The 26,797-nt window shown below is 39.3% G+C and overlaps 1 protein-coding gene across 2 annotated transcripts in view; it reads left to right on the top strand.

Annotated features, from left to right (window-relative positions):
• LOC148037936 (uncharacterized) overlaps positions 1-26,797 on the top strand; it is an 84,560-nt gene that overhangs the window by 52,745 nt on the left and 5,018 nt on the right. For both annotated transcript variants that reach the window (XM_087676965.1, XM_087676966.1), the window contains 15 exons: positions 6,150-6,225; positions 6,320-6,391; positions 6,540-6,640; positions 6,727-6,802; positions 7,738-7,782; positions 8,633-8,683; positions 8,786-8,869; positions 14,356-14,445; positions 14,550-14,651; positions 18,597-18,665; positions 18,816-18,920; positions 19,019-19,096; positions 19,181-19,249; positions 19,425-19,577; positions 22,453-22,530. In XM_087676965.1, coding sequence (XP_087533091.1) covers positions 6,150-6,225; positions 6,320-6,391; positions 6,540-6,640; positions 6,727-6,802; positions 7,738-7,782; positions 8,633-8,683; positions 8,786-8,869; positions 14,356-14,445; positions 14,550-14,651; positions 18,597-18,665; positions 18,816-18,920; positions 19,019-19,096; positions 19,181-19,249; positions 19,425-19,577; positions 22,453-22,530 — 1,249 coding nt within the window. The remainder of the gene's footprint in view (positions 1-6,149; positions 6,226-6,319; positions 6,392-6,539; positions 6,641-6,726; positions 6,803-7,737; positions 7,783-8,632; positions 8,684-8,785; positions 8,870-14,355; positions 14,446-14,549; positions 14,652-18,596; positions 18,666-18,815; positions 18,921-19,018; positions 19,097-19,180; positions 19,250-19,424; positions 19,578-22,452; positions 22,531-26,797) is intronic.

The raw sequence follows: 26,797 nt of genomic DNA, 5'->3' as shown, positions 1-26,797 counted from the left end.
CCGCAAGCCTAAGGGCCATGAATCGCAACCGCCTGTGTATGTTATGGGACACTGCTTGAGAAAGGCATGCTTCGTTACGCATTAACTGCTCTGGCATGCATCCTTTACATTTTCGTTTGAAATGGGGCAACTTTGCAAGACATTGCTTTTCATGTGGAAAATTGGGGCCCCATTTTCCACATGAAAAGCAATGTCCTGCAAAGTTGCCCCATTTCAAACGAAGTGTGGTGCAGGACATTGCTTTGCAGGACATTGCATCTGAAGTGTGGTGCTTTTCATGATCCTCTATCTCGTCGGGAGCTTTGGCATACCTTGCAGAGTTCCTTGTCCCTTGGCAGACGGGGTTTTTTGATGGGGGATTTTAATATGTGTGTTGATTCTTTACAGTCCACATCAGAACATTGGATCATAGATGCGTCGGAAAGACGTACGTGGCAGCAGTTGGATTTTGCCGTTCTTAAGCAAGATCTCTGGTCTTGGCTGTATCCTTCTTCTACAGGGTTTACCTTCCATTCTGCCCAGTATGCCACAACATGGTCGCGGTTAGACCGTATATACATCATGCAGGATGATGATTTTCTTCCTGAGATGCTCGAAATGAAAGTGTTACAACAATATGCATTGTCGAATTATTTCCCTCTGCAGCTTGAGCTCCTTGCACAACCAATTGCTCCTTTCAAGCAATTTCTGGATAGACTCCCGTTGCATTTCAACTCGTCTTATTTGAAGCATGCAATCTTCCAGGGCTATATGCAGCAATTGATTGATCGGTTCTTATTGGATTTCTCATCCCAGGGCACTGCTTCCTTTCAACGATTGCTCTCCAATGTGCAGCGGGTTGCTCGCCAGTATGGGATCCATCATGCCTCTCTTTGTTGGCGGCGCCGATAAGCAGCCGAGGAACTGCTGACTTTGGTTCGTTCTTTGCTGGTGGACACTCCCGATGACGCATTTCTGCTATCACTGGCAACGCGTCTGGCTGATCTTATTAAAGAGTTTCAATTGAAACCTATCAGCAGGTCAAATTGCAACATTTGACGGACACTCTGCAAGACAGTGCTTTTCAGACCCATAAGTTTTTTCGAGCTCTCCATGCCTCTCCTGCTCGAGAGAATATGACGAGGCTCCAGGATGAAGAAGGTCAAATGGTTCTTGATCCGCAGATGATTGTGAATATGTGTAGAAATTATTTCCTCGACCTTCTTGGTTCTACTTCTCCGCCTTCAGGCCAAATTACTCATGCCCGTTCAGTTTTTTATGATCTGGTCCGCAATTAGGTTCCTCAGGACATGCAATCTACTCTGGAGGCAGATATTTGTGAGTCGGAGGTCATGAATGTTCTGTCACACTTGCCTAAGGATAAAAGTCCTGGCTGGGATGGTCTTACCAATGAGTTCTTTGAGTTTTTTGCCACCCAGCTCGCGAAACCTTTGACGGCTTTGTTTCAGTGGGTATGGGAAACGGGGATTATGCCTTCCTCTTGGAAAGATGGTCTTATTAAACTGCTTCCAAAAGTTCCTTCGCCATCCATGTCGAAACAATGGCGCCCAATTTCTTTGATGGGTTCTATGTATAAAATCTTCAAAAGTTATGGCGAATCGCCTCCATAAGCATCTTCTTGCCATTGTGCATTCTCTCCAATATGGTTTTATTAAGGGCATAAACATTTTGCACAATGTCTTAAATGCGCAACTGGCAATTGATTATGCAAGGCATTCAAATCAGGAGGTCGTACTGGTTCAATTGGACCTGGAAAAGGCTTTTGATTATCTGGACTGGTCTTTCATTGCAGAACTTATGTCTGCTATGGGCTTTGGTGCCTGGATGTCTCGTCTGATCTATACTATTAGTGTTGCAGCATCTTCGTGGGTCATGTTGAATGGAGGAGTTACCAAGCCAATTGTCCTTGCCCGCTCTGTCAGACAGGGGTGCCCTTGGAGTCCTCTCTTCTTTGCCCTTGCGACTCATCCGGTTCTTTCGATGCTATCTCATATGGCAGCTTCTACTCAGTTGGCTGGATTGTTACTTCCCTCTGGACAGCACTTCATTGGTCAATCCTTGGCTGATGACAGTTTTATGATTTTGCGTGCGGACAAAGATAATCTTCATAAAGCATTAGATGTTTGGGCTCTTTTTGGTCAGGCTTCTGGTCTGCGCATTAACTCCTTGAAATCGGCCATTCTCAGCTGCACGGAGTCGGATTTGCAGTCACTGGACTGGCAGGGTGATGGTTGTCTCCCGTGGCTCCATTGCGAGGCATCTTGGGTACCCTTTGGGGGTTGATGTTTCCCCAAAGCAGCTATTACAGTGGATTTCACAGAAACTGGCGGCTAAGTTTCTGTATTGGAAGTCTCACGCCTGGCCCTTCCATGTTCGCCTCAAAGTAGCCCAGACAATAATGTTGCCAATGCTTACATATTTCTTGCCATTGCTACCCTGGACTACTATGACACTGAATGATCTTACGAAGTCTATTCGTTTCATGTTATGGAAGAAGGATTCCTTGCATGCGGGTATTTCTTGGATTTCTTGGTCGCATGCATGCACCCCAAAACGCATGGGTGGAGGGGCTGTTTTGGATGCCCACACTCATATGCTGGCACTCCGTTGGTCTCTTTTTCGCGCCATGTGCTCGGATTGTCATCCTTGGGTCGTCATAGCCCGTTACTTTCTTGAGGATCACGGGCTTTTGCATGGTAATACCCACATCCGCAGTTCGTGGTGGCATGTTCTTAATGCAGATTCTCGGTTCTCTAGTTCTTCCTCATCTCTGCTTGCCCATTTGGTGTGTTCCTGGAAACTGGTCCTCCGGAAGTCTCAGTGGCATCCAGCGAGGATCGTTTAGCCACTAATTCGTTTCAATTGGAACTGTTGGCAGTCTCGCGGTTACTTTCGTGGGACGGTAAACATGAGCTTCGACCACAATTCAACCGTATGGCACGTTTGGGCTTAACTTCGGTCGCGGATGCTACTCTTGCCAGTCGCAATGTGTTCATGTCATTTCGTACAGCCAGGAGGATTTTCAGGATCCCTCGTGGATACAGGTTTTTATGGGAACAGCTTTTGAGGGTGCTTCAGAGCAGACAACCCTTTCCTGCCCTTGCTACGGATCGTCCCTGGCAGGATTGGGACTTTGCAGGTCGGCTGCATTTAGAAAAGGCTTCAGCTAACCAGGTGTATCATCTTCTGATTAAAGATCATCAATGGCTGGTTACTAAAGCTAATATTCTATGGGGATTGCATAAATCCTGGTCATGGTGGAGGGTAACTGTGATGGAGGGCTGGTTAAATAAGACACCATTCAAATATAAGGTCTTTCTTTGGAGGGTGATGATTGGTGGTCTTCCGCTTGCTTCAGCTCTTTCAAAGCGCCGAATCTCCAATGGCAATTGTTTCTTTTGCACCACCACTGTGGAATCCGCCCGTCATCATTTTATTTGTTGCCCCCTTGCTCAAAAAATCTGGTCATTCTTGTCAGCCATCCGGCGAGCGGTGGTTGGTTTCTCGCTTCGCCCGTTTGATTGGGTTTTTGCGCTGCCCAAATATCCCACACCGACACAGCCACATATGAAGATCTTGTTTCACTTTCTTCGATATTGGGGCTGTTGGCACAACTGGACCATTCGGAATGCTTTCCTTTTTGATTCTGCTTATAATGTTTAGCGGCATATCGCTAGGCTTAAAGGTTTCTTGTATTGGAGATAGATCTTCTCCGGCACTCTGACATCCTCTCTCGGGAGGACTTACGCCCTTGGCACATGGCAATTTCCTCCGCATCTTTGCCATGATTTTGTAACTATTTGGCCCTCTGGTTCTTGTAAACAGTCAGTTTGTACACATGATGGGGTAGAGCCATCGTGTATCTTGTAATCATGAAAACTTTTCGTAATTAATACAATTACCTTCTACGAAAAAAAAGAGAGAGAGAGAGAGAGAGAGATTAGTTTTACGAAAAAAAAAAGAGAGAGATTAGTGTGTGCACATTAGGCAATGGAGATGGGTGAATATGTGGTAGGACAGTGACCCAAGCAAAAAAAAAACGGAAAAAACGTCAATTTTCAGTCAATAGGCTTGGAACGGCCGTTCCAAGCAGGGAATGGCAGGGGGATTGGCAGGGAACGTTCCTTGGCCATTTCACCTCCTTGGAGGGTTTGGAACGCGTTAGGCCGTTCCTACAGGCCGGAACGGCCATTGCCTGTTTCTATGTCCATGTTAGCTAGTGACTTGTAGGTTGGATGCACCAAAGCTGCAAAATCATGGATGGGCTTATGCATCAATTTCCATCTTCTCTTTGCTATGTCTACAAGGTGTGCATGCTATGACTATGTAATGACCGTGCAAGCTCACACCTTGACCAATGTTACTATGATGAAGTGAATGAGAAGGTCTGCAGTGGACCCCTTGCAATCACTTATGTGTAACACCCTATAAAAAGGAGTCATTGCAATCACAATAGCATAGACATTCTGCCGAAACTGTTTATTCAAGCACAAGCGTTGCATGGCATTGGCCTCCTTTGCTCATCCCACTCATTCCATAGACTGGACACTAGTGTTTGAGGGTGGACCACTCCTCATAAAGGCGCTCCCACACCTCCACCAATGCTGCTATGAAGCAGTGAATGAGAAGGCCCGCGGTGGACCTCTCGCAAACACTCATACTCAACACCCTATGAAAAGGAGTCGTTGCAATCACAATAGCACAGACCTTCTGCCAAAACTATTTATTGAGGCACAAGAGTTGCATGGCTTTGGCCTCCTTTGTGTTGTGCTTATCCCACTCATTCCATAGATTGGATAGTAGTTGCTATTTCACAAAGCGTTGTAAATGACATCTTTTGTGGCTACCATAGGCAAGCTCGATCTAGCTTGTGTTGTGTTTGTGAAGGTGAAACAAATCATGAATGAAGGTAATGTTTTCTATCAACAATGCCTTGAAGTGGGTGATATGCTGATGCGAAGGATAGAATCAATATAGTAGCAGAGTTGATTCGAAGAAGGCTAGTGACCCATGACTGGGCTGAAGATTGAGGTCTGCTGATACTCCTTTGTGGCTTCATGGATTGTTTGGAGTTTTTTGTACATGCGAGGTAGAAGGCTTGGTGCCTCCATGGGTTGTCAATGTTGGATGAGTGGTTTTGTTACATGTGCTTCTTTAGGACCTCCCAAATGAGTTGTAGGCCTACTAATGAAGGGGGCAAAGGCGGCTACATATAGTTGAGGGGCAGTGTGGCTGTTCGGCCGAACTTGGGGTAGTAGGAGGCAGCCACAGGGCATGCACCAGGAGAGTATGGCAAGGGAATTCTCACATATAGGTGGGATAGTTGATGAGTGGGGAACTTTGGTATGAGTAGTAGGTAGGCAGGAAACATAGGTAGGTCTCTAGCTAAATGGCCATTGTTGTTCTGTGATGCATTCCCTGGCCCATTCCTTGTTGTTTCTTGTCATTCCCTGCTGTTGCCTAGCCGTTCTGTGGTTGAAATCTTTTGGATTGGCTTTTGTCTCTCTTGTCTCTTTCTCCTTGTTTGTTCCTTCTTTGCTTGGCTTTCCACCTCCCTTGGCACTTTGCCTCACTGCTTTGAGCATGAAGCCATCCTTCATCTTGGAAAGAGTCGTGGGCGTACCTTCTAAAAACTTTCTATAGCTATTTGCAAAACTGCTTTTATGGCTTTGCATGCTAGTCTCAGGAGAACCCCATTTGAGTGTTCATTTAAACAGTCTTTACACTTACATATAATTAAGAGAAAGACAAAATAGTATTATATTTGCAATTTTGTCTGAGCAAATTCTCCCGGAACTGGTCCTCTTTACCTTCAATTAATCCAGAAAATGATTTTTAGGGTTTTCCTGTAGTGCTAGTCAAACTTCCTGTGCAGTAAGATACCTGAAGGCTGTTTGATATACCTCGAATGACCCAGATTCTAGACATGCAGCTGTAAAGAGTTTAGACACACAACTTTAAAGAGTTTGGAGATGGGCTGTCCAGAGTGGATGCAATGCTTGATATTGATGGTGGACCTAGATGTCGAATTCTGACTTGGAATGTGGTTGAAGCAAATGATGTTCAGAAGTTGTAAAGAGCTTTGGAGGATGGGCGTCATATATATGTTCCAGAGGTTGATTGGTTGTTCTTGTTTCTGCATCTGGCAGATATCTGTTTCCTGGAGCACAAGACAATCCAGAGATTGTGGGTGAAGATCTCATTACGGCATCAGGAAAGATGCAGGTTTGCATCAATCTCATAACATATCTGGACAAGTTGGGCTTAAATTCCTTTGCTGTGATGTGTCTAACTAGTCTGGTTGCTTTTTTTGTTGCAGCTGCTGGATCGTCTCTTGCAGAGATTGAAAAAGAATGGCCATCGTGTAGTCCTTTTTTCTCAGTTCACGATGGTAATTGATGACCTTGTTTTGTTGGCATTACCTGGCCCTTGCAAAAGATAAACCTCATAGACATTTTGAAATTACACAGATGTTGAACCTTCTTGAAGATCTCTGTGATTTGCAAGGATTTCACTATAGACATTTTGGAATTACACAGATGCTGGACCTTCTTGAAGATTACTGTGATTTGCGAGGATTTGACTGTAGAAGACTGGATGGTTCTACCAACCGTGTGAGGCGAACCATTGACATGCATATGTAAGTGACAATAGGAGTTTTCAAAGGTTATTGAAAATTTTGCTGAAAACTATGGAGGCTTATCACTTTGGTTAATCTTGTCACAGGTTCAATAAGCCCTGCAGTCCAATCTTTATATTTCTTTTGTCCACAAGAGCAGGCGGTTTGGGAATAAACCTTCAGGTGATAATGGCAGATTTGCTATGATGCTATCTTATGATTATATTATCTTTCATTTGCATCTTAGTAAGGGTTCAGAGTCATCCAAATCCAATTCAAATTATTAGGACAAGTTATCAATTGGATTACATGAAGTTGAAATTTGGTGTCCTTATATTGATTGTACATCTGAATAGACAAGTTAAAGTCTAGCTTGCAGTGTTTGCAATCTTTGCTGTGTCTCTTGCTTTGCCAGTAGATTTTGATGTTGGTTGAAAAGTTACAGGAAAGTAGAAGATGGTGTGTGATTGCATGGTTGCTTTGAAAAGTTACAACAAAGTAAAAGAAGGTGGGTGATTGCCTGGTTGCCCTCTGATAACATTAAGATGGTCATAAATATGTCCAATCTAGTGTCTTTGTGTGCTTTAACCTTATGTTCAATTGGGTTTTTTGGCTTAATGATCCAATCTCTAGCTAAATGCCTCTTCTATGGCTCTTGCCTTCGAATATTAAGCCTTATTATCAATAGCATTAAACTTCTTTTATAAAAGCATAGCCAAGAAACCTTATGCTTCACTTTGGATTCCTCTAGTCCTTCTCAGCAACTATTACTCAACTAAACAGTATCATCAAACAATTGTATAGGGGGCCTGTGCAAAGCCCCTCTTAGAACTTTTGAAGCACTGTTTGATTGTTTAGGGGTATATAGTGGTTTTCTAAATTTAGAAAGAAAGTCTGTGAACTCTAAAAATGGGACCTCATTATTGCAGATGGAAGGGTAGGTGATAATGAACTAAATCAAGGTTTGGGAAAATAAACTAATCAGAGTTAAAGTATACAAGATCTACTCTTTATTGTTTGCTTAATGTGGAAAAGGTTTTATATGAGGATCATTTTCTGAGTTCTACTTCTGATTGTTTGCTTATATGAGTAATCTGAGGTGAATGTTTCTTCTGCAGACAGCTGACACTGTAATATTGTTTGACAGTGACTGGAATCCACAGGTAGTGTCTTCTGTCTGAATGTCACAATTTATGGACTGTTCAGTTTTGCATGTTAATCACTTTCATTTTCCTTTAATTTTGGAAACAGTTGATGCATAACAACTGTACAAGAGTGATACTTGCCTGTGTTGTTGTTTTTCAAACTCATTTTTTCCTTTTTATATTGCATTTCTTACACCTCAAAGGCCTGCCTTATGTGATTTTAGCTTCTGAGTTCGATTACCTAGTCCATGACTGTCCTAGGTGAGATTAACAACTTTCTATTGATTTTATAGGCTCTTGATGTTCTGGGGGAATGGGATCCTCAAGAGACCTGGCTCTATTGGGACTTGAAGTGATTCTTGTGCTCAAGAGCCCATGAACACTGCTTACTATCTCTCCTGAACCAATGGTTCTAGCTCTTCTATCTCTCTTTGTGGGATAATTAACAAGTCATGTATCTTGTCCTCTCATGATCAGTATAAAGTAGCATTTGCACTTCCTTGTAAGGTTATATTAAAGAAAAAGTGTGTGCCACTTTGCTATAAAAGGACTTTTTAGCTTCTCTCCTTGGCCATTTTGTTTCTTGACGCTATCAGTGCTTAACCTTGAAGAGAGGTTTTTAAGGATGCCAAGTCACAATGTGTTGTCCTCTTTTATGCAAAAAGATATTCAAGTGCAACCCTTAAAGTTTCAGTTTGTGATAATTCACACAAGCTGTCTGGGTACTGGTGCATATCATTTCACATCACGAATTGGATTAGGGAGCATAAGCTAGCCCTGTTCGGTTTCAATGTTTTCATCAATGCTTTAAAGCTAAAATGATAAGATTATATTTTGATCTTTCTGAATGTTGTTCTCATCTCTTCAGGTTGATCTTCAAGCTATGGCACGTGTACATAGAATCGGACAGACAAAGCCAGTGAGGACATTTGTTGTGCAGTTCAAGACATTTTATACAGATGTTTGGTATTTCAGGTTTTGTTATGAAATGAGCTCAGCATTTCTGCTTGGTTTTTTGTAGGTACATGTCTATAGACTTGTAACAGCTGGCACAGTGGAGGAAAGAATCCAGCAACGATCTGAAAAGAAGCTGTTCCTTGATCATGTAAGTGTAATGACAGTGATACAAGAGCTAGTTATCTGTTAGCTTTTTGTTGCTGTTTCGTTGGATTCAAATCATCATGTTCATGGAAGAAATTGCAATGAGCAGGTGTTCTTTATGAGTGGCACCGTAAACCTTTGATTGCTACAGTATCAGATTTTTCTATCCCAACATTGTGTAACTTTATTAATGTGAGGATTGAAAAGGTCAAGTATGCAAACTAGCACTCAAAGAAAATCCAGATCTAACTTTTTTTTCTGAGGAAAGAAAATTCTATTACTAACACCTTGGAGAAAGTTGTTTTGAGGTACAATACAAAGTACAAAGAGCTCTGTGAAGAGTAGCTAAGTACATCACAAATATCAATTTAGTGGGCTATAATGCTAGACCACCTTAGAGCAGCATGGGAAAAAGTGCTTGAGTCTCAGGTCCACAGGAAGGCGTGCTCTCAGAGCCACCTTGCATCCTTTCCCATCTCTGTCCAAATCCTTGAAAGTGTCTCTGCAGTGGATACATGCTGAAGGTCTATAGCATGTTTGCACGTCGTGGTCCAAATGTACCAGGCCATAGCAGCTAAGAAACACATTTCTTTGAATTTGAAACTTGCGAAACGTTTCTTAAAGTACAAAACGTTTCTAAGAGTAAAAAATGTGGGCGTTTTTAAAATGTTTTGATTTTTTTGGTGAGTTAGAATCCAAAACATGGTTTTTTTGACAAAAACTAACAGGCAATGTTAAGCATGATGATGATGATGATGTGTAATGACTTGTGAGGGCTCAAGATTTTGGATGAGACTGATTTTTTTGTGATTTTGTTTAGTTATTTAACTTTGCCAATCTAGTATCTATTCTTGTCTTGAGATTTGAATATTATACGACTTTAGTCTCATTTATGAGTTATTTATGATATATTATGAATCATTTTTTATTTTGATATTTTCTCAGTTTGTTTTGAAATGAGAATCATGATGTTGCAACGTGACTTAGTCCATATTATAGATAGGCTATTTACATGTTAATTTCAATTTTCTTTGTATGATATGTATGAATCATAATGTTTGAGTTCTAAACTATAGTATAGCTTGTCCAAAGACTAACTTTAACATAAGTGACAAGTCAATAATGGATCATGGATATGTAATGTATAATGTATTATTCTCAATTGACTCTATTATCACTCAAGCTCAATTAGCCATTCTTTGTTTAAGAGAGAGTTCCGTGGAGGTTTAGAACCTCTTTTCCCAATCAAAACTATTAAAAATCCCTATATTATAAAACATGTGTTTGTTATTTTACCCCCTATTGAAAGAAACTTATGAAACACGTTTTTGACGTTTTGTTTGTGACACAAGCTATAACTCTCCAAGTCACGAAAATGCTCTTTGTTGTGCCATGGAATATTATCCTAAGGACTCTTCTCCATACCTCCTAAGCTCTAGAACAGCCCTGTACGTAGTATCTATGTGTCTACTTTGGCTCACTGCATGCGATGCATGCTATTGGGTCCCTGCTATATCCAAGCCAAGTGTCAATTGCTAAGCTCCCTTTTGAGCTAATAGCCATAAGAAGAGGGATATCTTTTTAGGCTTGAAGTTGTCATATGGCCTGCACCAAAAATTTGATAAGAAATGATTGGAGATGCTCTATCTGTGCCAATGGGAGGTGGCTAGAGGTTACGCTCTGGTTGTGCTTATTCAAATCCTCCTGCCCAGTTTATTAGTGTAGCCAAAGAAGGCCATGCGGCATGGCCCAGCAAGCAATGGATCTCTCCACACACACTCTTTGGGATTCCACTGTAATCTCTAGAGAGGCCTTCTTTGTTATGCCCAATATCTCGATTTGTTTGACAAGTAGGTGGTTGGGTCTGGGTCAATGTACCACTCTGATTCTTTGTCTAGAGCATCTTGTGAAATTTGATTGGTCCAAATCCTCTCGTTGGAGGTGGCCATCCTTCTTGATCATAAAAGTGAATATTTGTCTTTGCTAGATGTAACGATCAGTAGAAGGACGTCCCCTTTGGAGAAGAGACCAACCTAGGTCCGATGTATTTGTTCACGAATCAGTAGATTTTCCCTTTTTCGTGGCCTCGATTATGCAATTGGCTCCCTTGAGACATTGTTGTCTTTGCATTTGAATCTCTTGCGCTAGCTCTTTGTGGTTGTAGTTAGTGGTAGAGCTGATGAAGGCTGGATGAAATAGATCTCCATGCTCTGATGATATCAGTTGGAAATCTGATCTCAAAGCTCCTCCTCAAGTCTCTGGTCTTGATCCCTTGAAAAATTTAGTGAGGAATGTTGGGCTGCCATGGTGCCTCATGTGTCAGTGTGATATATCCTAGATTGAAGCCTCCCTATCAAAAGCTTCTTTGAAGGCTCCTCACTTGGAAGAAGACTTGTGACAATGAACCTATTAGCCTTTTGCTTCTTGGTTCTATGATCCCCAAGCATCCCCTAATCTAGGTTGTATGATGACATGCCAAGCCACCTTTGCTCTACTTTGGCTCCCGTCCTTCCGTGAGCAAAAAGTGATAAGGTGCTTCATCTAGCAAATATACAACTTGGAGAATGCCCAACAAGTAGTGATGTATCACATGGTAACAAGAAGAACTTGGTTGGCAACCACCACTCTCATTGCTAATGAAAGCTTGTGGAAGCTTGAATAAGGGAGCTTTTGTCTCATGCTTGGAAGTAGTGCGAACTATTGCTTTGAGATAATGCCCATCCCCACATGGCATCCAATATATCTCTTTGTGGTCTCATAGATAAACCAGATGGAGTCCTCGGATAATCGCCATTGTGGTTGCCTATTGTTGCATACCCAAAATCCATACGACTTGTGCTAATTAACTAAGGCACTTGCTGCTTTTTAAAGTATCTCCAAGGTCATCACAAAGGCCTAAAGTTTCTCGGATCCCTTGTCTAAACAAATTGTTGTGTCGTCAGCACACACCACATCAAGAAGCTTCTTAGACTCAAGAATGGGTAACTTGATGCCTTTCATACTGGTGGATTTGTAATATGTATCTCAACAAAGAACTCACGGCCTCTGCTACAGATAAGAACAAGGAGGGGGCTGCTGGAAAGCCTTGTCTCATTGATCCTTGAATGCTGAATCTCTCTTCTCTGGCCCCATTGGTTGTATACTTAGGAATAAAGAGTTGCTACTCCCTTGACCCATTGGTCTTGGAAACTTATCCTTGACATTGTGCCCTTCTAGAACTCCCAATCCACATGGTCATATGCCTCCTAAAAGTCGAGAAGCAGCACAGTAACATCCTGGTTCTTGGAATGAGATAGAGCGGTGGAGTTCCAAAAGGTGAAGATGTGCTGCTGGCAGACAAGACCTGCTTGGGTAGTCGGAGATTGACTACTTTCACAAGGATCTTGTAGGTTGTTTCAAGCAAAGTGATCAGTCTCCATTGCATGATCTTGAATCTATCTCCAGCTAGTCAGAGACTAATTGCCTTTACAAGGATCTTGTAGGTAGTTTCAAGCAAAGTGATCCATCTCCGTCGTGTGATCTTGAATCTATCTCCAGTTTCCTTGGGAATGAGGTGAATCAGTCCTCTGGAAGTCTCTTTGGCTATCTCTAATGTTATGATCTTTTGGAAAGATGAGATGAGGCCTATGTTGATAAGATCCGAGTAGCTTGAAGAAGATGCTTGAGGGCAATGTTATAAAATATATTGAGTACAATGATGCCTTGAACTAACCAATGCACTTAATTGTAGAGTCAAAGAGGTGATTGTATTAATTTCATTGATCCAAATTACGTTATTATGTATGCCTCAAGTTGGATAATTTATGTCAAGCAACATACAAAACCTAACAATGCATTTACTTTGAAATAACATTTAATAATGAGTGAAGTATTTTATATGATTTTACTAGGTTGGACCATTGATGTAGGGCAATATACGCAACCTAATTATTTATTTACTTTGAGATAGTATTTAATTGATGGGAGATATATTTCCAGTCCTTTGCCATATTCTTTCTCTGTCCCTCTCATAGTGTTGGGTTCTAGGAAAGCTATGTAGTACTATGCGGCCACCTATCTTACCTCTTGAGGGCCTTGTGCAATGGATCCATCAGCTCTCACGAATCTCTATATACCTTGTTTAGACTGTTTTAGCCTTGTGTGGAAAAATCATTGTTAACCTTGGCTCCAGACCAAGTCTAGAAGGAAGTTTTTGCATGAAATCTGTACTCTAATTAGGAAACGAGTGGGTTTCTTTGTCTCTCTTGAAAAGAATTAGCTGAATCAGTGAGTGATTGAAGAGGGTTGTGCAAGGTATGATGCCTATTAGGCCACCTTTGTTATAGGCCTAGCTATTCACATAGAACCGATGCTAGAGAAGGTAATAGCTCTTGCTGTTCTGTCTCTTCTAGAGAATGGAAGTGAGCTTGTAGAGATTTGCCAAACTTTGCTTTGAGCCTTGGGTCCTGTCCCTTGATCCAAAATAAGAGCTCCTCCCAAACAGCATGCTCTTCTCCCCAAATGGTCTGTATGTATATGCCTTCCTTGGAACCGCTATACTCCAGCCTTGGACCAACTGGGTTCTTTGCTCCCTTCATGGAATATACAAATGCCAACATGTCTCTTTGTTCCTCCCACCTATTATGTCAGGTTGTGTGACGTGTCAATATCCACTTGACTAGAAAGGTCAGCAAGAATGGTCTACTTATCATGTTTTTGGTCATCATCTTTGGGGGTTATCTTTGTGTTTCTTGTTAACTCTTTACTTGTGGCTTCAAGCTACTGATGATTGTCAGTCCCATAAAATTGTCAAAGGTGAAATTGGCTATATTGACCAATATATGCAGTTTATTGAAATCTTGAAGTGTGGGCTTTTCTTGCAAGGAGAGAGGAACTTCTAATGCAAACATAGCTCAACAAGGTGAAATCGTTATTCTGATACTATTGGAAGGAACGAGAGTTGAAAACATAACCTGATAATTTAATTGATGCTTCATATCCCCAAGGAAGTCTCAAATACACATGGGCCACCCTACCAGCCGCTTCTCATTTATGTCAGTGCTGGCCCTTAGGAAGGTCCCATAGACAAGATAGTCCCTCTTATGATACCCTGATGGACAGAGAAGATGCAGCACACATATGGTGGCATGGCAACTAACTGTTTATGTTTGGGAGTTGGGGGGTTTGGGGACATAGTGGAAAAGTGTGAGAAGGTAGGGAGGCTGGAGAAAAGGAGAGCAGCAATTGGCAGAGGTGTCCATTGGCATTGCATTGTTAATGTTCTGATTGTCCATCCATTCAATTGACTTGATCAAACTATTTTGGGTGCTCTTCATACAGGCACACCCATGATCATTGGATCTATTAATTATGCACTCTTCTCTACATTATTAAACTATTCAAATTCCTTGTGCTAACTTTTTTTTACTATACCATGATTGTCTTGGTTGCTATGTATGGCACCAGTGGTCCAAAGCTGAAACTTCATCATGTGCTGATCTTGTTGTGTAGGCGGTTAATAAAGGCGGCCTCAGTGAAGATGGAGGTCTGGAGACCAGTAATTTGTCGGAATTGCTGTCAACAATCACATTTGGGGCAAAGGTAACATGAAATGCAGTATTATTTGCATTCTATGCATTCTCAAATGACCAATAGAAGGAATGTCTTTTGGCATGTTGACGGTGAATTAAATCTTATACTTGAAGGCTTTTATAAACTCGGAAGATGCAAGGGAACTGACTGATGCGGAATTGGATTCGCTGATAGATCGTTCTTCGGTGGTTTCTGATGGAGAGATAGGAAAGCAGGTGCGTGGTACTGAGGATCTCTCTCTTTGATTTTGGCTAGGTATTGCTGTAGGGAGCGTGCAATTTTGTGCATGTTCAAATTGTTTTTTTAAAATGATGAACTTGTACAATGCTATGTTGTTGAAAGTATACCCTAGCGATACATTAAATAAACCAAAAGTCTAAACTGAGTGTCACGAAAGTTGAGCTGCAAGATTTGATGCTCTGTAAGTTCTGAAATAAGGTGGTTGAGCAAAAGTCTAAATTGTGTCACTAAAGTTAAGCTGCTAGATGTGATGCTTTAAATTCTAAAATAAGGTGGTTGAAGTAGGAAAGCAGGGGCGTGATACTGACATTACTGCTGTATTAATTGGGCTATGTATTGTTCTGCTGAGCCTTCATTTTTCTGCATGTTGAAATGGTGTTATACACTACAAAATCATATATGTTAGGTTCTTGAAAGTAGAATACAAGGTATGGCTCAAACATAAGAGTTCGAGCTGAATGCCATCAGATTTAAGCTGCACAATGTGATGTTATAAGTTTTGAAACAATGCACTAGGTGTAACTTGGCTATACATAGAAAAACCTGCAGCTCTTATGATGCAATTTTGGTTGTGGGTATTGAGGGGTTCCTAGCTTTTAAACAATCTTTCTATTTCAATACATACACTTTGCTGCCTACATATGATGTGAATGTACACTTTTGATATTGTGCTTCTTGACTTCGAAAAGGCATATGATCAAGTAGATTGGGAGTTCTTGGAGTACGTGACACTAGACAACCAGGAGGTCTCGAAGAACTTCACTTGGGTTCCTTGCTAGACCTCAATGAGATGTCTTGGATTTCATGAGGGGATTTCACTACTTTAAAAGAATTGACTTACACCTCTTCTTTTGAGCATCATGAATGAGTTTCTTTATGAGAGCTCAACGAGACTTTCTTCAGCAAGAAGAGTGCTGATTACTATTTGAGTTCTCCTTGTGACAATGTTGTATATCACTTCCCCTTGGGCATTGTCCAAGTCATGTATTGGCCAAGTGAAGCTCCTCATTAGGAATTTTATTTGGTTTAGAGGAGGCGAGCCGAGCCAAGGCAATGTAGGTTGGGATGTTACGGTCCAATCGACTCAAGAGGTGGTTTGTGGATCTTCGGCCTAGATTTTAAGAATAGAGGCTTATTGATCAAGCTTATTGTTTGAGGTCATCTTAAAGCCTTGGAAGAAGTTGCTAACATGGAGATTAGAACCCATTACACTTGCACTTGTAGAACCATTCAATGAATCTTCCAAGAGATCATAGCTAGAGACTTGGGAGGGGACTTGAAGTTAAATTCACAAGTACCATCATCAAAGCCTAGAGACTTGTTTCATGTGGCCTCCACCAAATACAAAGGCAGCTTGTAGAAAGATTAGAGTGGGATCCAAGAGAGTGGATTTGGAGAGACTCTTTTCTCGAGAGGTCTTGCAATATAGCTTTGCTTGGTTCCACAACAAGGTTAGGGAGGAGTACAAATGCAGTTGCTAAGAGGTGCTTTCCCCTTTTTGTCCTTGTTACCCTTTGTTAGTGACCAAATAATCTGAGCAAAACATGGGTCTTTTGTTAGCTTTGACAAACTACCCACTGCTGCAATCAATTGTGCCTTGAATTGAGCTTCGGAATCCTCTTCCTCTTGCTGATCCCCAAAATCATGAAGCATAGAAGTTCCAATTTCATGACCAAAACCAGCCTTCTCAGTGCGCTGACAGTCCATTCCATGATTGGGCAATGCATTTTTTCCATTGTCTTTGAATTCCTCAATTGTTTGTAATTGTTGCTTCCAATTAGGAACCTTGGGCCCCCTTATTTGAGAGACTTGATGTATCTTTGTGATGGAAGCATGGAACCAGCATTCATTTTCAAGAAAGGGTGATGGAACCTTGTTTTATGCTGATTACAGCAAGCAATAAATGCATTAAATAAAGAGTAACCTAAAGTTCAACACTCTTTCCATGTTGGGCTAGATTGCTGCATGAAATTGAGACGAGCTGACACTGATTGGCCCCAAAAACATTGGTGTCCCTTGTGATATTCTTTCCATGCTAATTTCAAAAATGGTTTACAAATGGAATACAGTAACACTCTTTACCATTTTGGGGTAGATTGCTGCAAGAAATTGAGATGAGCTGACACCGATTGGCCCCAAGGACATTGGTTATCCACTAAAACTCACTGAATCTGTTATCCACTAACTAAATTTACTTCAAAAACCTTCCTCAATCACTAAGGCATGCATGTGGTGTATTACAATGCAGCCATGAAAATCCTAAACCTTACTGGTTACAAATTTGGGATTAGCAAATTCCAAATTAGCAACATTTCGGGTCCAAATTAAGGCTTGAATCTTCATATTTCATCACTAGTTGGCACATGCATCAAGGTAAGAGAAGAGAGAATGAGTAAGATGAAATATTAGACGTTTAGCCCTAAACTAATAATCAACATCAATTTCTAGCCTAAAATAGTGACAAGCATCATAAGTCTCAATAGCCAAATTGAGTCTTCAACAGTTGCATGCAAGCTACCCTTGCAAATCTTTTCAAATCTATTGCTAATTGACAGATTAGATGGTTAGGGTTTTTTGTTGTCAAACTACCTAACATTAGGTTCAATAGTTGTTGATTGTTCCCAAATATGCCTTTAGCTGCACTACTGAGAATTGACCTAGAATGGCTCTCTAGTCTTGCAGGGCTTCAAATAGGGGGGCATGTCAAGCAGTGAACCTGCCCATGCAAAACTTCCAGCCAAAAATAATTCGCTTAAATGAAAAATATATGGCCTTGCCCAAAATTTGGCCACTGTCCAGCCTCAAGTTTTAATTTCTAAGCCCTTTGCACATGACAATGTTGTAACTTTCCACAATGGTTACTGCAAGACATTAAATGATTTAATTCCCTAATCCTCATGACACCAAAGCTCATTTCCAAGGGGCTATTTAATGCGCCTCACCAAGGTCCTAGGTATGCCATTGGCCTTTCACAACAACTTCTGCCACTATCTCCCATTGCCAAAGTTAGGATTGTCCATCGCTATGACTCACATTCATCCTAACCTACGTGTGCTGGACTTAAGTGTCCCCAAAGCATTAAATTAAGAACTTATAGCCAAAATTCTCCGACCCTCCTCAATAATGGCTTTGTGTGTGAATACATGATCCAAAGTGTCCCTATGCTCTGAGGCCCACTGTCTTTGCTTATCAACACGTATGCTTGGTCAGTGTGTGGCCAACCATGCTAGTCCTAGTTATTTGTTAAGGGATGATTAGTTGACTTGCAAATGAGCGCAATAGTGTTAGTGCTTCAGCTCTTTGTGAAGCCTTCACACATTTGCCTATTAAACATGTATGCGAGAAGTTTTGCCAGCCATATCCCTAGCATGTATCAAGTGCCCAACTACCAAGCCATCTTGACCTTATGCCTTAACTGAGTGAAGTGTGTCAATGGCATCTGGAACCATGTTCTTTGTGAAGAAGGCAGCCATTTGTCGGTAGGATGCCAATGGATTAGGGAGAGAAGAGAAGAGGGGGTTGAAGATCGGAAGGCGAGGGAGTAGAGGGGTACATGAATATGCTAGACATTGGCTGGCAGATTTGGTATCTTGAAGGTGTTGAACGAGCAGGAGCAAAAACAAGCTGGGGAGGGGGGGAACGGCTGCGTTTTGGGTTGGCAGATGGGGGCGGGGACTGCATGGATAAAGATGGATTTAATTGGTGAATTGGTCCAAATTGGCAATTTTCTAGTGGATTTTCTTATCTCGTCAATTGAATGTACTCTAATAATATTAGTGCATTACCATTGAATTTTTGGAGGATTATATTCTATTCAACATTTTGAGAGCAGTAGTTGGTTCCAATTGTGAATATAAGTTTTTTAAATACTCATACTGTTTCTATGTGTACTATAGCTCAAAATTGTGCATTTTCTGTAGGAATGCTCTAAAGTACAGCAAAAGGAGTCGAGCCTCTTGGATTCCTTTACTGCAATCAGAGTTTTTGAGGTGCTGTAGAATCTGTACCACACACTCTCTCTCTTTATCTTTATGTGCAATGAAACTCAAAATAAGGCTTTAATATGCAAATATAAGCCATAGAAATGGATACATATTTTTCTTTTCTCCCAAAATACTTAAAGTGAAAAGATCCTGCAGGGTGTTGACTACTCTCAGTCTAGTGTTAGAGATATAGGTGAAGAATGGATGGAGACGACAAAACGAAAGCGTGTATCAACTACTGTAGAGATAAATGGCTTCAGAGTGAGTAATGTTTTCATGCTCTCCAGGTAAATTATATTGCAGCCTGCCAGCCCAAGGCATAAAAAAGCTTTTACTTGAATACTTATCTAATTCTGCAGGTCCGTCGTCAAAATCTTTACAATTTGGAGGATGGTGAACCGAGTATCTTTGGACGTGAATGCTCAAATGGGACTCAGGTGAGGATCATTAACTACAAATCAAGTTTATGTACTTTGTTTTCAAATCTCTGGAGACCCTATTAAGTGGAGGTTGTTCTGCAGGAGTTCCAAACTACAAAAAGGAAACTTCAGAAGGCTGGCATTGATTACGACAATGAGGACACATGTTTGGTATGATCTGTGGTGTTGAGGGTGACCTACTTCAACATTTATATGTTCCCTCTTTTTTCCCTACTTATCTTCCCTTTTCATGTGCATGCATCTGGACTGCAAAAATAACTTTATCTTTTTTCACATTTTGCAAAGATTGCCGTAGTTGGACTTGACCATATGTTGAATCCTGCAGTTGTGCAAAGATGGAGGCACATTGATTTGTTGTGATGGGTGTCCGGCTGCATATCATGCTGAGTGTTTAGGTTTTTCGGAGGCTGAAGTTTCCAAGATCACAAAATTTAAGTGGTTCTGTCCTCATCATTTTTGTGGGATTTGCGGGAGGAAGGTAACATTAGTTTTCATTTCCTAAAGTCCTGTTTTTTATACAATTCTGTTTCCTTGATACGAGGAAAAGGAATGCAAAGCTTATTAGGGAGAATTGTTTGTGCACATATTTTGCACCTTGAAATTTGCAGGTAATATTTAGAAAATTTTTCAGAAAAGCCTTTACAATCTTACATAATTTATGTTCTAGTTTATCATATCTATAAGTACATACCTGCTATATGAGCCATGAAAGGTTGAGATAGCAATTAAAAGTTTCAGAGCTCTCTCCGGTATGCAAAATTTGTCCTCTTTCTCTGACCAAACTCTCTTGGTAAATGACCAAGCACTACATTTGTCTCCCAGATTTTGTGTGGACTGTGCAAATTCCGTTGTATTATTATATTATATTATATATTTTTTTGATTGTCTTTTTTCAGGGTGGGGGGGAGGGCACTGAACTGGGATCTGCTTAGAGGACATAAATATGCTTGACGTAAATGTGCTTGGTGGTGGGTTTTGCGATGGGAGAAGTGATCGTGGCTCACAGATGTGCTTCCAAGTCTTCGTCGAGTTAATACTCAAGAATAAATGGCATAATTCCAAAAATTGCATGATCTTTGTTGTTGTCTTTTATGGCGCGTCCCATCAAGATTCTTGCTTGGCGATTTCCCTTTATGCCTTTTTTCATCTTAGATGTGCATGAGGCTTATGGATCTCCTCGTTGTCCAACCACTTTGGGGTATTGTGCCTATTTTGGATGTAGAGGAAGGGTGTGTAGTGTGGGGGAATTTGGTGATGGCATATTAGGGTAATAGATCAGTGAGTTTTGTTGTGCCTCTGGAGCTGCCTTTGGATCTGTAGTGTAGATCCCATGGTAGAGAGCAGTCTCATGTACGTAGAAATGGAGAGCTATGTATGGTCTGCTCCAACAGGTGGAGAGGATACATAGAAGTGATGTTTGAGCTGCATTGTCTCAATGTGAATCCTCGAAGTATTCAATTAACAAGAAAGTGTATAAAATTAGTACACTGAATGCCAAAATCTCAAATGACAAACATCCAAATAGTAAATGCAATGTTACTAATACATGCTAAGAACATGATACAAGCTACAGCCTCAAGGCAAGCTGATCACTAATAGCAAAGCCCAATAAGCTATAGCAAGTATATGCATCATGACCTTACATTCTAGAGGCGCATGGTGCGCACCCACCTCATCCTCACTGATATCTGCCTTCAAAAACATAGCTATATGGGGGGTGGGGAGGACCTTATTCTTGACCAAATCATCCTCACTGATATCTGCCTTCAAAAACATAGCTATATGGGGGGGACCTTATTCTTGACCAAATCATAAAAAATAGATTGAGCAATTTCAATAATCTCAGATGTATGCAATTAGAGTGCAAGCATAGTTGCCTCCGTATGTAGTACGGTATGATCCATATGGTACGCATTAGTACGATTTCGTACAAAAAAATAGGGTACTTTTGGCCACAAACCCCCAACCTCTTTTTTTCATGAAACATCAATAAGCCTCTCTCTCTCATGATCAAGCCTCTCCATACCCTCTTTCTCTCAAGCCTCTCTCATGATCAAGCTTTTCACACCCCTCTTTCTCTCTCTCTCCTCCAAGCCTACACTTCTCTTATTTTTATGATCATTTATGTGTATGATGTATCCAATCCCATCTATGTTACTTGTAACTTGTATGTTGTAGCGCATATTGTGCATGAGGCATTTACCAGAGGTTTTAGCATGTTACTCTCAAGTACTCATCTCATATACTCTAATAGCATTGCTCTTTAGACTTTAAACACTTACTCTATCATCTTTAGTCCAAAATATCGAAGATAATTTTTTTTTCGTAATAATATTGTACCATACCTTATAAATATTGAGGTACCATTTAGTACCGTATCTTATCATGCCGTATGGTATCGCACCTTTCGTACTTGACAACTATGGGCGCAAGTTTGTTCTTGAAGTAATGTTTGGGGTTTGTAACCATTTGATTCGAGGTGTTGCACAACCGTACAACATTCTCCAAGAAGCATGCAAGCTGCAATAAACCTTGTACCTGGCAATCATTGTTGGTCAAAGACTCTCTAAGCCCAAGATTGTCAGGCAATGGACTTGTCTAGATATATTGTCGAGAGAGAGGCTATCATCATATGAAACTTGTTGGGACTCTGCCACATTGCATATGAGAAGTTAAAATCAGTTTAACAAGCTCCAGAGGCTTAGGGTTGAAGGTTTATTTATGACATGGCAATTGTCAGTGTTTTTCATTTGAAGTAAGTTGTGAGTCTAGACCACATTGTGAGGATGTGTCTAAGCAAATAATAATACTGGTGGTTCCTGCATGTTGTCACATCTGAATGTTTACTTTAATGGCTTGGGGTACTCCATATAAGTAGCATATCTTAAAGGCGAGTTTGATTGGAAGAAGACATTGTTTTTCTAGAAGATTATCTGTGTACAATGCAATGTAAAGGACATGTGGGCTAAGAGCAGTTTATTCTGAAATTTGTTGCTCAGAACTCATTATATTAATCTGTGTAAGCAGGCATAGGGGATTGTCAAAGTCTCGAACATTTTGTAAATGAGTGGTAACAAGGAAAATATTGTTCTGTGCATATTAATAAGGGACTCACATGTCTGTATAAGTGATCTGATGTGTTCCCAGTTGCTGTGTTGCAAAATGCATGCAGATAAATTGAAATTGGCATTTGGAGTGCCCTTGTTTTTGTACAACTTGGATAATAAGGGCAACACAATTGTTCCAGGCATATTTAAAAGAAAAAGTTTTAAGTCCATAGTATGAATTGTGACAAATGTGGCACTAGTGTTGGCCATGTTTCTGATTCAAAAAACACACTAAAATCTGTGCAGGCTGCTGCTGTTGGAGGACTTCTCTTTCGATGTGAGATGTGCCCAAACGCTTATTGTGAAGATGATCTTCCTGCTGAGGTAAGTGTTGTCAGCATGCATACATACCCTTCTTTGTACATCTGAAAGAGTGGCTTAAATATGCTGTCTGGGTCTTTTGTGACTGGTTACAAATTTTTAAACTAGTGTCCTTACTTGACTATGTTATTCAGTGTGATTGTATACCAAACATTGATATCTTTGGTTTCAATACACCCTGCTCTACACCTTAGCAAAAATCTAGTTAGAGTGACACGGCGACGGGCCAATCAAAGCTTCGAAAATATTGGACAGGAGGGTCTTGTCCCTCTTGGCCAAAGGTCAGGAAATAAATTTGTGATGCAAACATTTGACACTGGTAAAAAAGCAATTGGAATTTGAGGTTTTGCTCTTTGAAAGAGCTAAGACAAGGGGAAGTCCACCAATGAGCACTCTCCAAAGAAAGACCTTGCATTTGAATAGGGTCTTGTTCTTCCAACCTTCCATGATAGTCATTTTTGACGGTCTTAGAGATTTATGCATCCCCCAAACAAAATTGGCTTTGACAACCAGTGAATTTTGATTCTTAATCATGAGATGATATATGTGGTTAGTCGAAGCCTTCTCAAGGTTGAGTTGGCTCGCAAGATCCTGCCAAGGACTATTAAAATCAAGTGCAGAAAAGGGTTGCTTAGGTTGCAATACCCTCTCAATCTAGCCGTGTGAATCACAATATCCACAAGGGATCCAAAAAAGTCTTCACATTGTGTGGAAAAACCTCAGCATTAGATGATAAACCTAGATTTGCTATACAATTAAATTTGGTCGGACCTCCTATTTCCCATTCCAATAGAGGAATTTTGACACAACCAATGGTTTTGTTTGAAATGAGTTAGCCAGTAAGCGATCTTTGTTGGATTCAAGTGCACCTTCCAAGAACTAGCTTTCAAGAATGAACCAAATGGTTCATAAAAAAGAAGAGGGTATCAACAATTAAAGAACTATCTTTCAAGAACGAATCAAATGTCACCAAAAAAGAGAAGGGATTTGAGAAATGGGCATCAATATTAAGAATATGCCACCACAAGACTTATATATTGTTATTACCAAGTTGGTTTCAGCATCTAAGATAGCACCACCACCTATGCTTTTTAGGGTATAAATGTGACTCCAAGAAATCCAAGAAATACTTGCATGCAAGGAGTCATTTTTCACAACATGAAATGGATGTGCTTGGTAAGGGCATTTTATAGTGGTAGTGCAAGGTAGAAGTGACAAAAAGTAAGTAAGGTTGGTTAGCTACTAGTATTATGGATTGTAAGTTTGAAACATACACATAATGACCAAGCTTCGGATTTCCAATAAACAAATTTAGCTTGCAACTTTTGCGAGGTCCGTTCCAATAAGTGCTTTGGTTGAAATATCCACATCCAAGGGATGCTAGATGCCTGGCAACATTGCCACGGGGTATTACCACACCCTACCATCCCAAGCATTGGAAATGAGACTCAATGCAGGTATGTCCAAAAAGATTCCAAACATCCAATGCCTTGCGAAGATTATTATTTTTTGTCTTCCGGATCATGAAAATATCATGAGCTAATGATTGTGCAATAAAATGATGACCAAAAGGCAGGGATAAACTCGTCACAATTGTCTAATGACTAGCATATGGGATAACATGGTGATGATCGGATGGGTCACCAAAGCAAAGAACAAATGACTCAAAGGGCAACCTTGCCTGACTGAGGGTGCAAGAGTAAAGTGGTCTTTGCGTGTTTATATGTGTGTCTCCATTAAAAAAAAAAGCATTTCATAGCTTTTGGTTATTCATATATTTATAACTCAGTTGGTTTATGGTTGTATTTGGAGTTCCATTTTTTATTTTTTTAAAAAACATTTATTGGTCCTTGTGTCTATGAATTTATGTAACATTCTTTTCACAATCACGAGAAAGCATATAACTAATCAAACTGAATAAAGATACACATGAAAAAAATAGAGAAAAATAGAAATCTACATAATATTTAATCAAGTTTATGGAGTAGGAGACGTGAAACATAATAACATGCAGTTCAATACGGAGCTCAAAGCTCCCGAGCTTATATCATGTATATGATAAGGGATTCCAATCTCACTCTCAATCTCATTCACAATCATAATCAAAATCTCAAATTGTTGAATGAAGATGAAGAATAAGAATTGTCTCAATCAGCTGTCTTATATATAGATCCGTGAATTGCATGTATTTTTCAAAAATGTATTTGTCAAGAAAAGCCAGTTCCTACTAGTGTGATATACCAAGTTAGATGTGTATGTATGACTCTTAATTTTGCTTTTGATCTTAATTCTCATAATTAAACTCAATAACATAAGAGAAAATAGTTATACATAACTCAAAACTAAAAAATATAAGGAACAAAAACTCCATGTATCTATATGGTCTGGAACTATCCTATAGTAGTCTACAACTTGTTTTCGCTGTAACTTTCTCCCATTGAACTCAGAATATAGACATACGGGTACTCATATCGATCGGAACTAGCTTGGTTGATAAGGCAATGTAGGCAGATTTTGTGAAAAAAGGTTTTTTGTAAGAGAAAAACAATGATTTTAGGTCAAGTATCATAAAAAACATGTTTTTTGTTTTTCACTACTTCTACATATTATTTTAGACTCTTTTATGTGTTTTATTTTTAAAAAATAATATCTATTTAAAATATCAAAAGTATAATTGATAATCAATATGACTATATTTAACCTCTGCAAACTACAGAGCTTGAATAATGCTACCTATTAACAAGTTTATGGATATATATTTTGATTATAGTATGATTTATTTATATAATTTTTCACATGAAGAGATCTTAAAATTAATATGTTTGATAGTTTTACGGAGAGGATTATTACATTCGATCTCTTTTCAAAAGCTTTGTTCTCAAAGCTTAGCTATCTAACATATATTAGAAAAGATAAATGATAATCGATTTCTTTTCAAAAACTTTATTTTAAATCTCCTTTATTATTGTGAAATAGAATTTAGACTCATTAAGCTAAAATATCAAGAAAAAGTAAAAGAACTTATCTTTTGTATACATTCATGTTTGTTGTCGTATCTTGAATGTGATTGTAGATCTTAAGCATTACTTGCCTTATATTCAAATCCATATATATCTTTATAAGAGTAGAGTCTTCAAATCAAGAGTCTTTGTCATAAAATATCCACAAAGAGTCGTCTTAAGAGCTCGCATCCTCTTCGTAAAGTCTCAAAAAAAGTCTTTTGGATAGTTAGATATCTTTATAGTTTTTCACATTTACTCTTCATAGAGCAATCATTAATCATGATTGGTTTAAATTAATCTTACTTTCACTTGGAGATTATATCTAAGCATATCTAGTTAGAAATAAATGTGACCATATTTTTTCTCATTTAGATTTAAATTTTCATTTCTATTCAAAGTTGCTTCTTTTGCAAGACACTTATATAATCTCCCATTCAAAGAGACTCAATCATCTTAAGATTTCTCTAAAGAAATATTCAATCATTCATACGATCTTCCATCCAAAGAGACTCAATGATCTTTAGGTTTCTTAAAAGAAATATTCAATCACTATTAATAATATAATATCACAAATATATTTCATATCATAGGATGAAGATTCTTATGCATGTGTTTCTATAGTATCGATCATAATGTTTACATATAAAAGGATGTCATAGAATATAAGTCAACACATCCAAAACAACAATGTTTCACATATCTCTATCACTGTATATATTATGTTTGCATCTATAAAATAAAACATCTTTGATATTTCATAGTAAGATTATAAAATTCTTTATAAAGTATATAATCTACAAACTCAATCAATTTGAGTTTTTCTTCTTTTCTTTCTCTCTCTATCATGGTTACATGTATATTTTCTCATGTAGTCTACACGCAATAATAACTATATTATTTGTCAATAAGATAACTGTATTTTTACAATATATGCAATAATATTTTTTTAAAAAATAGATAATGTGCTTAAGTATATATAACTAAATATACAAGTTTATAATATAGATTTTATACTATCTAGTTGCAAAATAAAGCTCATGAAGCAATCGGTTTACTCATAGCATTTGATCGTAATATCTTATATCTATAAAGAATAGCTTATTCTTTAGAATCATGAAATGATAACTCTTGAATTTAATATATTTTATTTTATTTATTTTACTATATGTATTTCATATCATTTTTAAAAGAATGAATATATATAAATATATTAGAGTTTATTAGGATAAGTAAAATAAGTAAATACTTATTTATTGAGTTTCATATAG

Source organism: Lygodium microphyllum, chromosome 4, assembly GCF_053477565.2.
Source record: "Lygodium microphyllum isolate KBCC chromosome 4, Lygodium_microphyllum_v1.1.10, whole genome shotgun sequence".
Taxonomy (NCBI): domain Eukaryota; kingdom Viridiplantae; phylum Streptophyta; class Polypodiopsida; order Schizaeales; family Lygodiaceae; genus Lygodium; species Lygodium microphyllum.
This window is presented reverse-complemented; position numbering and strand designations above follow the sequence as displayed.